The sequence below is a fragment of the Hemiscyllium ocellatum genome, chromosome 5, assembly GCF_020745735.1.
Source record: "Hemiscyllium ocellatum isolate sHemOce1 chromosome 5, sHemOce1.pat.X.cur, whole genome shotgun sequence".
Lineage (NCBI taxonomy): Eukaryota > Metazoa > Chordata > Chondrichthyes > Orectolobiformes > Hemiscylliidae > Hemiscyllium > Hemiscyllium ocellatum.
The window spans coordinates 102,914,813-102,929,010 of NC_083405.1; the positions used below are offsets into that span (position 1 = coordinate 102,914,813).

General features: G+C 40.8%; 1 protein-coding gene across 4 annotated transcripts in view; it reads right to left on the reverse strand.

Annotated features, from left to right (window-relative positions):
* Nucleotides 1–14,198, reverse strand: part of znf438 (zinc finger protein 438) — a 237,007-nt gene that overhangs the window by 94,563 nt on the left and 128,246 nt on the right. For 2 of the 4 annotated variants that reach the window (XM_060825596.1, XM_060825597.1), the window contains exons 2-3: nucleotides 4,235–4,323; nucleotides 1,706–1,785 (exon numbers count right to left, since the gene is read on the reverse strand). In XM_060825596.1, the coding sequence (XP_060681579.1) occupies nucleotides 1,706–1,785; nucleotides 4,235–4,323 (169 nt within the window). Of the gene's footprint in view, nucleotides 1–1,705; nucleotides 1,786–4,234; nucleotides 4,324–14,198 lie in introns of those variants that run through there. The other 2 variants (XM_060825599.1, XM_060825598.1) reach the window with 2 other exon arrangements.

Below are 14,198 nucleotides of genomic sequence, written 5' to 3' on the forward strand. Positions count from 1 at the left end.
GGCTCAAAGGGTGGTAGTGGAGGAGAGTTGTTTTTCAGACTGGAGGCCTGTGACCAGTGGAGTGCCGCAAGGATCGGTGCTGGGCCCTCTACTTTTTGTCATTGACATAAATGATTTAGATGCGAGCATAAGAGGTACAGTTAGTAAGTTTGCAGATGACACCAAAATTCGAGGTATTGTAGACAGTGATGAGGGTTACCTCAGATTACAACAGGATCTGGACCAGATGGGCCAATGGGCTGAGAAGTGGCTGATGTAGTCTAATTCAGATAAATGCGAGATGCTGCATTTTGGGAAAGCAAATCTTAGCAGGACTTATACACTTAATGGTAAGGTCCTAGGAGTATTGCTGAACAAAGAGACCTTGGAGTGCAGGTTCATAGCTCCTTGAAAGTGGAGTCGCAAGTAAATAGGATAGTGAAGAAGGCGTTTGGTATGCTTTCCTTTATTGGTCAGAGTATTGGGTACAGTAGTTGGGAGGTCATGTTGCGGCTGTACAGGACATTGGTTAGGCCACTTTTGGAATACTGCGTGCAATCCTGGTCTCCTTCCTATTGTAAAGATGTTGTGAAACTTGAAAGGGTTTAGAAAAGATTTACAAGGATGTTGCCAGGGTTGGAGGGTTTGAACTACAGGGAGAGGTTGAACAGGCTGGGGCTGTTTTCCCTGGAGCTATGAAGGCTGAGGGGTGACCTTATAGAGGTTTACAAAATTATGAGGGGCATAGATAGGATAAATAGATAAAGTCTTTTCCCTGGGGTCAGGGAGTCCAGAACTATAAGGTATAGGGTGAGAAGGGAAAGATATAAAAGAGACTTAAGGGGCAACTTTTTCACACAGAGGGTGGTATGTGTATGGAGTGAGCTGCCAGAGGACGTGGTGGAGGCTGGTACAATTGCAACATTTAAGAGGCATTTGGATGGGTATATGAATAGGAAGGGTTTGGAGGGATATGGGCCAGGTGCTGGCAGGTGGGACTAGATTGGGTTGGGATATCTGGTCGGCATGGATGGGTTGGACCGAAGGGTCTGTTTCCATGGTGTACATCGCTATGACTCTTTTAGTGGACAAAGTAGTAGCAGGTCAAGAATGCTCGGATTAGTAAAACAAACTTGTTTCAACAGCCAAATTGTAGTTACATTTTCTAAAATAAAATTTAACATTGATCCAAAAAAGCTGGGCCCAGCCAATCATGGAATAAAAGTTTAACTTTTAATGACTGACTTAAATCTCATTGTTTTGACACTGGTGTCATATATGCAACAAACATTCTGCAGCTTTGGCTCTACAAGTTTTTTGCAGACCCATGCTACTGTCAGATCTAATCCTGGTTAGCTCTAAGTTAACTTAGCAAGGGCAAGATGTTTCTACAATTGAACTCATCCTTGGGTAAAACTGGAAGGAAAAATAATCTGCAGTGCCTACTACTAAATGCTATTTTGCAGTCTGTGCTAACAGTACAAAGTTGCATGTCATATAAAGACAGAATCAAACTTGGCTGTAACTCACTCTGCTCAAATTAATTCCATATATTACCTGCACAAATTTACAGAAAGACAGATCTATAGGTGGCATGAATTAGCACCCTCAAAAGAAAAGGACTGAGGAAGTCAAATGTGCATGAAACAGAAAATAAATACCAAATGAATATTAATAGATTTTTTCTCTGTATTCTATGAACAGTTTAATAGTGCATAGTACAAACTTGGTCTCATTTTGAAGGCTTGTTGCTTGGTCAAATGTGGTTATGGTATCTTCTCTCATTTCATCTTCATGTTTTTCATCCTACATCAGGAAGATAAATAATGTTAAAAATGAATTCATTTTCACAATACAATTCTTTCTGGGGAGTGGGGTAGTGGGCAGGTGTTAAATTACAGTTATGCTACATTACAAAGTAGTGGAAAAAAGGGTCAGAGCTTTGAATAGAGTCCGTTACGGCAGTCATGAGCTGAACAAATTCCAGGCATAACAGCAGCACAAATTTAATACACTGCTTTCCAGAAATTAGTAAACCAAATGATGCCACCAGCCCATCCTAGCTTTTCCTGATCAAGGAATAAAGTTGTCCCATTTCTGACATTTTGCCTTTTTTGATTTAATATTATTTGACCAGACAGAGTCAGAGGGGACAGGAATGGAGAGGGGTTAAGCAGACAGACACACATGCAAATAAAAAATTGAGCTCAACGCCTTGTTGAAGTGCGATGATTGCCACTGTGGTAGATAAATATAGCAGCAATTTTACACAAAGCAAGATCCCACAAACAACAATGCGATAAATAATCTGTTAACCAGATTTTGGTTTTGCTGGATAAGATAATGTTAATCACATTTGCCAAAATGGCTGGCTTAACTTTAATATTGTGTGATACTTTTAACCTCGGTAAGGATCACCGATGACAAAAGACAGGATCTGAGATAGTCTCAGGTGAAGAACAAAACCTGCAGTAGTGCAGCAAGTCCATCATACTGCACCAAAATGTCAACATAGATTACCAAACAATAGAGTTGAGATCACCGATGCTTTGAATCTGAGATGTGGAGGTGTTAGACTGGAGTGGACAAGGCTAGGAGTCACACCATTAGCAGATTGTGGTCCGACAGATTTATTTGAAACCACAAGCCTTCAGAGTGAAGTGCCTGATTTCACCTGACAAAGGAGCAGCACTCTGAAAGATTGTGATTTCTAATAAATCTATTGGACTATAATCTGGTATGGTGTGACTTCTGACTTTGTATCTGAGAGGAAACACTATCAACAGAGCAAACAGTTTGGAAGCAAGTAATGCGATCAATATTTTCTTTGTCATTACACTTCACTTACATTTTTCAACATGCTGAAATACAATGGGATAGGTCAAAATCAAGGTAAAACACTGGTAAGGCTCTAGTTAAAATGTGTACAAAGTTGAGCAGTCAGTTTAAAATGAATGCCGAAACCATGACAGGTAACAAAAAGAAATTCACTATTACAGCAACGATGAGCAGCTATACTAAAACGGAGGGACATGGGTGTTTTTCTAGCCATGCCACACTTGTTGGCAATCCTTCAGGATGTCTATCTTCTGGATAGCAACAAAGCCTATGAACCCCGCTTCAAGTTTTCTCAATACAATCCCAACTGTTGAATCCAATCAAAACAGCCTCTTTTGACTGAAGTAAAATGTCTTTAAAACAATTGCACATGGATTCATTAGAGATATTTCCACTCTACGTAAAACCATCAGAGGGGTTTTACAACAGCTTCGAATTGAGTTGTGCTATAACAGTCCTTAGTTTAGAGACTGATTCCAAAACTTAACAGTAAGGAAATTCCTCTGCACTAACTAGCCAGACAATGCAGAATAATTTGATCTGCAGAGTTCCGTGGTGGTTTAAGATCTTGGCTTTGCAGGAAGAAATAAACTCATCCTCTGACCATTAGGGCACTACATCACCAGTACAACCACCACATGCTGCTTCTCACATATGAACCATGACTCTCACATTATCAACTCTTCAAGTCCATAAGCTGTATCCACAGTACAGTCTTTGCAAGTGCATACTGATGGATTGCTCTGGACTACAGGTTATGGTTGCAGGTTGTTTTTCCACACCTATGTAGTTTTCTATATGCAAGTATTGTAACTGCACAGGTACTATTTGGCAGGCTGGAGTACAACCTTGAAACAAGAGTAAAACAAAAGTGAGAGATCTGAAACAAAAAAAAAACAAGATGCAGGAGAAACGCAGCATATCTGTAGCAACTGCGTAGAGGAAAGAGTCATGTTTCAAATCCCAGTGAACTTCTCTTCTGAAATGACACTTTCATATTGGACTTTAATGTTAATTCCATTTCTCTTTCAACAGATGATCCCAGACCGCTGAGTTTTATTTTCACAAAATCAAGTTCCTTCCTCTTAATTTGTTTTTATTTAAAAAGAGCAGGGGTTTCATTCCAGCTCTCACATGGTGAGCTAGAAGGCTGAGAGCTCAGTATGGACAAATCATAGGTGCAGATAGGAATGGTAACAAATGCTGGCTTTGCCAATGACACCCACAGTCTAAGAATTATGTTTTTAAAGACTCCAAGCTTACGATTATAATGTGGAGAAAATGTTTCAATTTTATTACAATCAAGTTCAGTGGTACCCTTTTCTGTGTCGTGGCTAATAAGAAAACAAAATGCACTAAATATCATAGGAAAAACTAAATAGATCACAAAATTGGATCAATTTGTTTCTTAGTTTACCTGAAAAACTTGTTCTTTCTTTACATACTCTTCATCAATTTCTTTAGCATAGCCATTTGGATCTTCACTCATTGTTATCTGTCCTTTGGCTGTAATAACAGTTCAAGAATTCAGATATCATTAGAAAATAAGCAAATGTCACATTATTTCAAAAATCAAAAATCTCAGTAGATACAAGTTCATGAATAAAGAGGATGCCTTGTTTCTAATTAAAGTTCTTCTGGTCATGATAAAAATGCTTTGTGTAATCAAACGCTTTACTAACTGAAGTGAAAATTTATAGCTGATGCCAAATTTCTAATTTCTACATAACCTCTTCTCTGTCCACATCCTATGTTCCTTTAAGCCAAAATTACTTGGTGGAACAATTCTTCCACATCTGTGCCCGGTCAAGAATTTTTGCTTATCTTTTTAAACTTCTTGGTCAATAATCCAATGAGCATCGATCTTCCAAAACAGAATTAGAGCCTGCACCCAAGTAATTTTTTTTGTGAATTATGAGATAGTTCAACAATGACTGAGCAAAAGAGGATTTTAAGGTATTTGCCACGGATGAGTAAGAACATGTCTCGATCTAAAGTATGTGCCACAAGATCCCCAAGTAATCCAGTGAGTAGCTGAATAACAGAGACAAGCAGCAGGTTGTGGCTTAGTTCCTGTTCTTCGTTGAATTATCTCAATTCACCCAAGCTGACGTTAAGGTCTTATAACTGGCCTCAACTCCAAAGATTAACAAGGAGAAACACAATTAAGATTTTTGCTTCTGATTGCTTTCTACTTCCAAGAGCATGCAGAAGACAATTAAATAGCTCCAAAGGTATTAGAGTAGAGGGACAAGGAGAAGAGTCTGAGAAACATTCGTGAACCACAATCCAAAAATGTGCAAGTCAGGTGAATTGGCCATGCTAAATTGCCCGTACTGTTAGGTGAAGGGGTAAATGTAAGGGAATGGGTCTGGGTAGGCTGCGCTTCAGCCAGTTGGTTTGGACTTGTCGGGCTGAAGGGCCTGTTTCCACACTAAGAAACCTAATCTAATTTACTCCAGAATTCCTAGCAAGAGAGTTTATAAGTATTGTCAATTAAATTCAAATTTCTCACAGAAGGAACGATGAATATTTCAATAATGTCCGCATCACCCCAAGCCAGGCTCTGCTGTTCCCAAATGCATCATATCATGCCTTCTGAAATAAAGCTATCAACCTGAAACACCTCAGATCAGATTAGCTGAGGCCTGAGATTTGTTTAGTTGCTCATTCAAAGCTTTACCCCATGAGTACCCTGTTTATTTTATTCCCTACATTAAAAGTTAATTAGATAAACAAGCTGCAAAAGCAGGTTGTCTCTACTGGTGCAGTACAACCCTAGGTGGCTCGGTTTCCAATACACCTAAGGGTATTGTGACTACTAATTGGATTATTGTTATGTAATATTAGGTTTAGAGTTTATCTTTCAAACAATTTCTTCAAAATAAGGTTTTTCAAGGAAAACAGCTCTTGTAATGAGCACATAACATGATCAAAACACCCCAGCTGCTTCTGAACTATTGAGCTGCACTTCATTTCTGGGAAAGATACCAAATCCTATTCACCTCAATCACAAGCAGCCAGACAGGTCTTGATATAATGTCTTGATGGATCGCTGGTATCCAGGGATACCAGACTTGACAAAAAGCAATAACTTCACTGATAGTGGGCTCGTTGTTGATAGTCTTTCTGGAGTAGTTCAGATTTAAAGTACCATTGATCCTCAACATTCAATTTTAAACATAGCGAGACAATAACTCACACAGAAACACAGAACTTTATAATGCAATCTACAGGATGCCCCCAGACTCTGGGTGGCTTGTTAGGCACATCCTTTAAAAAGAAAAGAAAAGGAATTGACTTAAAGGTCTTTGTCAGTCTCTTTTAAAACTGCATATTGTGGTAATGGTTCGAACTGAAACAAATCTAAATAACTACAGAGGAACCTCGATTATCCGAAGGACACGAGTGGGAAGTATTTCATTCAGTTAATCGAATGTCAGATAATCGATGATGGATAACAGTTAGTCACACATTGGGACTTAGTGATCTTGCTCGCATCATGCCAAATTCGGTTAATTGAATGCCAGGTAATTGAGCCCCAAAATATTGCCATCTACATGAACAGAAATTTACTTTTCAAGGAAAGTCTGTTTTTAATTACTCAGAATGATTATTTTATCCAGCTCCTAACACAGGGTGCAGTAGGTTTCTGAACTTAAAAGGCCTGCATGCCAACATATTCGCAATGTCCCCGTCAAACTAACTGCTACTTAAGTGTGAGGACACTGACATTTACATTGTGGAATGCCACCCCATGTGAAATGAAGAATGCACTTGATGAAGTATACAACATCACAAACAAACTTTCTTGAGACAGAACAGAGCTCTTGTTCATCATTGCCAATGACTTCAACCAGGCCAACCTCAAGAACGTGGCACCAAACTATCACCAACACATCCTTAACCACTGCAATACAAACAAAGATGCCTATCGCTCCATCCCCCAACTACATTCTGGAAAATCAGAACCCAACGCTGTGCTCCTCCTGGGTTACAAGCAGGAGTTGAAGCATGAGGACCCAGTACAGAAAGTAGTGCAGAGGTTGGTCAGAGGCAATGGAAGGGCTTCTACAGTACTGTTTAGAGTCAGTGTTCAAGAACTCAATGACCAACCTAAGCTCGTAGGCCACTGCCGTTACATACTACATTAGTGTGTAGAAGACTCTGTGCCAAAGAAGTTAACCTGAACGTTCCCCAACCAGAAACCGTGGATGACCGGGAGATCCATTCTCTACTGAAATTCAGATCGGAGGCGTACAAATCAGGCAACCAGATACAGTCTTTGTAAGACCAGAGGCAATATCAAACTAAGCTTGAGGACCAGACTAACCACGCTGACACCTGTCATTTGTGACAAGGCTTACATGACATAACAGGCTACAAAGCGAAGTCGAACAGAATTGCGGGCAACAGTATATCCATACCAGAGCTCGATCCATTATATGCTTGCTTTGAACAGAAGGTCAGTGAAACAATGTCACCTATCTCAACAGCCTCAGATGCACCTGACTCCAAAGTCACCACCGCAGACATTAGATGGGCTTTCTTGTGAGTGAACTCACGGAAAGTTACTGGTATGATGAAGTTCCCCGCCTTGCACTCAGTCCCTGTGCAGACCAGCCAGTGAGAGTAATGGCAGATATCTTGAATCTTTCCTTACTACAATTTGAAGTCCCTTCTTGCTTCAAGAGGACCACCATCATCCCATTGCCAAAGAAAATTCATGCAGCATGCCTCAATGACTACTTCCTAGTGGCTCACATCAATTCCAGCCTATCAAATTGCCTTGATCCATCGCAATTTGCCTACTGGCACAACAGTTCCACATCAGACGCTATCTCCCAGGCCCAACACTCATCCCTGAAACATTTGGATAACAAGAATACCTACATTATGCTTGTACTTATTGACTACAGTTCCGCCTTCAACACCACAATTTCAAGCAAACTCATTTCGAAACTCCAAGACCTACGTCTTGGTTCCTACCTCTCTAACTGAATTCTTGACTTCCTGACACATAGGCCGCAATCTGTAAGAGTAGACAATACCTCTTCCACCATAATCCTCAACACCAGTACCCCCGATTACTTATACACTCAAGATTTACCCTAAGTCCCTTTGGTGTTGCAGCTTGCTGCTTTTTTTTCCCATTTAAGTAATATTCTGTTCTTTTGCTCTTCCTTCTAAAATGAAAAACTTCACATTTTTCGACATGATATTCCATTTGCCAACTTTTTGCCTACTTACTTAACCTATTAATATTGTTCTGTAAACCGGCTGTATCCTCCTCACAACTTGCATTTCCACCTATGTTTGAGTTATCTGCAAATTTGGCAACAGGACATTCTTCCTTCCTCCAAGTTATTAACATATGTTGTAAACAGTTGCAGTCCCAAAACTAATTACTGTGGAACTCTGCTTGTCATGTGTTACTACCATGAAAAAGAACCCTTTAACCTTCCTTGTTATTTCAAGCCCATTAGCCAATTCTCTATCCAAGCCAATATACTACCTCCAGGGTTCTTAGCTTGCAATTTAAATGGTTGTGATGTACCTTGTCAAATGTCTTCTGGAAGCCCAAATACAATATATCCACTGGTTCCCTTCTATCCACTCTGGTTGAGACTTGTGAAAACTCGAATAAATTAGTCAGATACAATTGTTCTTTCATGAAGCCCTGCCAGTGTGATACCTTTCCAGATGTTAGCTGTAGGTCTTGCAGCAGAATTAGCATTGAGTTACAAGGCATTGCAAATTCAGTTCATCACATCTTACCATGGCCAATATTGTAGCGTATTATTGTACTGAACTTCTACAGCTCAAGTAAACAATTAAAAGGCTCTTGAAGAGGAGTTATTTTGGACTCAAAATATTTACTTTGAGTCTTGTTCCACAGATACTGCCAAATTTGCTGAGATTTTAATTTGAAGACCCCTGATTGAAATTGGCCATATGGCTAAACATTGGAAACTTTTTCAATATTGGCTATTTAAAGATCTGGACAACAATGTGGCTAAGTAGGAATGAATGATCAAACTGCTCAAAAATGACAGTTGAACAATGCAGCAAGTTTTGCTTTATGAGAGTGGAACAAAATACAATAGAAATACAGAGATATAATTAGAAGGGGGTTGTCCTCAAGGTGACTGAGGGAGGAAGGAAGTTAGCTGAGAGTATCATTCAACATTCTTAAGTATTGATGTACCAAAACAACATTAACTCTAAGACCTAATTCTTGAGAAATAGTCATTTGATTGCATAGTGGCAATAGAATTCCTTGGGGTCATGAATGATTTTCTTCCACTCCGGTTCAATGGATTCTGGAGTTGAACCCACTTGTAAGTCCAATGCCAATCTGCACATTATATCAGATGGGAGCAATGTGTCATGTGGCAGCTTGAATAGATGTGCACGTAGAGGTTTTTCTGCTCCTAAAACTTCTATTTAAATGTGTTCCCAATCAAATTTCTTGATGAATTTGGAATCTTTCTGAATGAACTTCCTCCATTGTGATTGGTCACTAGCCAGGGAATCCACATCTTGGCTGGAATGATTGACCTCTTCAGGGATGCTTTGAGGACATTGCTAGTATTTCTGGAGGTTTTCCAGAGAGTCTCCTGTTCTATCTGAGTTCCTACGTAGAGCATTTGCTCTGGAGTCTGGTGTCAGGCACAAGAATTACTTGTGCCTGAGCTCACTTTGTGAGATTAGAGCTTTGCTGCTACATGAGTTGCTTTGGGAAATGATGCTGCTGTTGGCTGCCTTTCACATCATTGGATTTCGAGAATCATGTGAAGGCACAGCTGGCAGCACTTCTCCATGGCTGGAGGCTTCCAAGATATGAAAAAGGATCCACATTTTCTGGAATCTCACTGTTCACCTCAATGGGGGGTTGGTGTTGTGCTGTGGTTGGAAAAGCATGCGACAATACACTACAAAACACAGCAGGATAATAAGAACATAGGAATTAGGAGCAATTCAGACCTGTGAGCCCACTCCACCGTTGAACATGATCATGGCTAACTTTTTTGTGCTCTCAACTCCATTTACTTGCCTGTTCCCCATAACGCGCTATCCTATTTTTCATCATAAACATATCTATTTCATTCTTGAATCTGTTGAGTGACTCTGCCTCTACTGCACTATGGGGCAGGGAGTTCCACAGATTCACAACCCTCACAGAAGTATCTCCTCTCCCCACTTTTGAATCTACCTCTTCTCACTCTATATCTATGCACTCTTGTTCGAGACTATCTCACAAAAGGGCGCATCTTGAGGAAGAAAGATGCTAAAGAAGATAGGTGAAGGCAGAGCACATGTTGTCTATACGGACTACAGCAAGGTATTCGACAAGTTTCCACATGGTAGACTGGTTAGATCATGTGGAATCTTGGGGGGGCTAGCCAATTGGATATAAAATTAACTGGACGGTAAGAGACAGAGGTGATGATAGAGGGCTGCTTTTTGGACTGGAAGGAGGAATATTCATTTAGTACCTCTGCCAATTCTGAGTTTCCCATTATTACCTCACTATTTTCATCCTCCACAGTGCCAACATTTACTTTCACAATTCTCTTTTTTTTACATACATATAGAAGCTTTCCATATCGGTGTTTATGTTTTCTGCTATGTTCCTTTCATAGTTAACCGTAGCTCTTTAGATTCTGTTTTTTGCAACCCTTTGCTGACTTTTAAAGTTCTCTCAATCCACACAGGTTTCACACAATTATTCAGCATAGAAAAAGGTCCTTCAGACCCAACTGCACTGGCTCAATTCCTGTTATTGATGGGGTAGGCTTGTGACTTGCCTCTTCACCCTACCCTCGAGAGTTTTGGACAATGACAAATTACAACTGACAAACACTACCAGGATGAATAGCTCTGGATGAAATATCAAGGCACAATGAGCCAAGGATCTGCCTTCAGGTGAACATTATTCTGACATATAATTGACTCCAGACCGACAGCAGTGTGGTTGACTTTAATTGGCCTCGAGGCAATTAGAGGGGGCAATAAATGCTGCCCCAGCCAGTTATGTCCACTCATGAATGAAACACACTCTGACTGAGCGCCATCTTCAACCAATATAACCAATACAGTAGGTAGAATCGTTGTTGAAAAGTGTGGGGCTGGAAAAGCGCAGCAGGCCAGGCAGCATCCAAGGAGCAGGAGAATTGACGTTTCGGGCATAAGCCCTTCTTCAGGAATGAGGCTAGTGTGCCAAGCGGGCTGAGATAAAAGGTGGGGGGGAGGGGCGCTGGGAATACGATAGGTGGAAGGAGGTGAAGGTGATAGGTCGGAAAGGTTGGGAAGATGATTGCTGGTCAAGAGAGCGGTGCTGAATCCAGGTGATGGGACTGAGATTGGGGGAGGGGTGGGGGGAGAGAGGGAATGAGGAAGCTGGAGAATCTACATTCATCCCTTGTGGATGATGGTTCCTCGGCAGATGATGAGGCGCTCTTCCTCCAGGCGTCCTGTGGTCAGGGTCTGGCGATGGAGGAGGCCAAGGACCTGCATGTCCTTGGCGGAGTGGGAGGGGGAGCCTCCTCCATCGCCAGACCCTGGCCACATGACGCCTGGAGGAAGAGCCCCTCATCTTCTACCTAGGAACCCTCCAACCACAAGGGATGAATGTAGATTTCTTCAGCTTCCTCATTTCCCCTCCCCCCACCTGATCTCAGTCCCAACCCCTGGATTTGACCTGCAATCTTCTTCCTGACGTCTCTGCCCACCCCCTCTCCAGCCTATCACCGTCACCTCCTTCCACCTATCGTATTCCCAGCGCCCCTCCCCCAAATTCACTTTTATCTCAGCCCGCTTGGCACACTAGCCTCATTCCTGAAGAAGGGCTTATGCCCGAAACATCGATTCTCCTGCTCCTCGGATGCTGCCTGGCCTGGTGCGCTTTTCCAGCACCACACTTTTCAACTCTGGTCTCCAACATCTGCAGTCCTCACTTTCTCCCAGGCTGAATCGTTGCTCAAGCTCTCAGATTTTCATAGTCACTCTTGCTTAGAAACTGGCCCTTCAGCCCACGATGTCTATGCTAACCAACAAACATCAAACTAGACAAACACTATTTACCCACACTGGATGTACAGCCTACTATTGCGTGGTATTTTAAGTACATATCCAGATGGCTCTTAAATGTTGCAAGAGTATTTACCTCTACACCCTTTCAGACAGCACATTCCATGCATCTACCACCTCTAGATGAAAAACATTTTCCCCAGATCTTCTCCATCTCACTTGCCCCCGACCTTAAATTATGCCCTCTTGTCTTAGACATGCCTACCATGGGAAGGGATTCTCACAAACTACTCTCTCTCTATGCCTCTCATAAAGCAAAGAGCAATGAATAGGAACAAGCCTTTTGGTCCACCAAGACTGCACTGACACATGATGCTTTTCTAGACAAAAAACCTTTCACCTTAACGTGGCCCATATCCCTCTACTCCCTGCCTATTCATATATCTGTCAAGTTGCCTCTTAAAAGGTTGCTACTGTATCTGCCTCCACTATCTCCTCTGGCAGCACATTCCAGGCACTTACCATGGTGTAAAAAACTTGCCTCTCACATCTCCCTTTAACTTACCAACTTTTACCTTAAGTGTATGCCCTCTATTAATTGGCATTTCTCCCTTGGGAAATAGATTCCAAATATCCATTCTGTCCATGCCCCTTAATTTTGTAAACTTTAATCAGCATGCTCCTGATCCTCTGATACTGAAGTGAAAACAAACCAAGTTTGTCCAATCTTCCCTTATAACCAATACCCTCCAAAGCAATCCTCCAGAGTGCACTATTACTTGCAATAGGATGTGCCCTACCTTTTGCCTCAATGCTATCCTTGACTTCCTCATTAAGCCATGAATGATTTTTCATCTTTTTATTTTTCTCTTCCCTCAGGAACATATTTTGAGAGGTATTTAGTATCTCACTAAACAGTTGCCACAGACTTACATCAGATATATATATTACATCAAAAAGCCAAGTCAGTAATCTCAGAGAACATCACCACCTTCACAAATAATCTTGTTTAGTGACAGCTATCACCATTCCTGCTGGTTCAGAACCCTGGAGATTAATTCCTCAGTTGCTATTCTTACATAAATGCACACAACACACTGTTCAGTCAACTCGTCAGCCACCTGACTAAAAAAGTAAGACTAATCTGTAACTGGTTCAATGCACAGCAAAATATTGACGTTCTCTCAGTGACATGGACTGACTTAGAAAACTTGGATTGCAAGTTGCTAACAGTGAGGCTTGGAGGAGAAAGCAAATAATACAGTTTTCAGTTCAGATTGCTCTCATGTCCTGAAAGTTAAATACTCTGCGAACACACAAAAAAAAAGGTGATTGGATGAGGGAAAATGCTCTTAAAAAGAATTTTAAAATTACAGTCCAACAGGTTTAATGGGAAGCACACCAGCTTTCGGAGTGACGCTCCTTCGTCAGGTAGTAGTGATGAAGGAGCGTCGCTCTGAAAGCTAGTGTGCTTCCAATTAAACCTGTTGGACTATAACCTAGTATTGTGTGATTTTTAACTTTGTACACCTCAGTCCAACACCGGCATCTCCAAATCTTAAAAAGAATTTACAGTATTTGGGATAGAAAATGAGAGCAAAACAGTCTATGGAATCATAATGATTTGGAATGATTGTTGGCCAAAATTCGATATCACCCACATAGAAATTACGATTTATCTGTGAGGTTAATGGACTCAAATTATTGGCATTGATAAGTTAATCTGAATTATATCAAAAAGCAAAGTCAGTAATGTATGAAAACATCACCACCTTCACAAATCATCTTGTTTACTGACATTAATCACCATTCCTTCAATACTGCTGTTTCCAAATCCTGAAGTTCATTTCCTAACAGCATGGAGAGAGCAGCTTCACAACAGAGGCTTGAACAGTTCGAGCCGCACACCATCACCACACTCTCATTTGGGGCAAGTTGGAATGGGAATAAAGTCCAGCTTTGTCAGCGATTTCATGTGATCTTTTGAAAACACTTAGACTACCTGCCATCAAACAAGATCACTTGGTAAGTATTTAAAAGTGTGCAATATGTTTCATCTTCATAAATGGCAACTGAAAACTTTAATTTACAGAGAATAATTCAAAACGCTAAGACTGCACCAGTGAAATTCACCATAGTTTTGCAATGTAAACTGAATAATGTCTAAATATAAAATGCAAAATGTCTAAATATAGCACACAATGTGTATTTCAACTTATGACTGATTTTTAAAAATCATACATTAACACAAGTACCAGGGATCTAATGGATCTAAGTTTAACATCTGCCATTGGAAACTGCTAGTCTATCATAAGGACATACTAACTGAGCACTTAAAAATACATTAT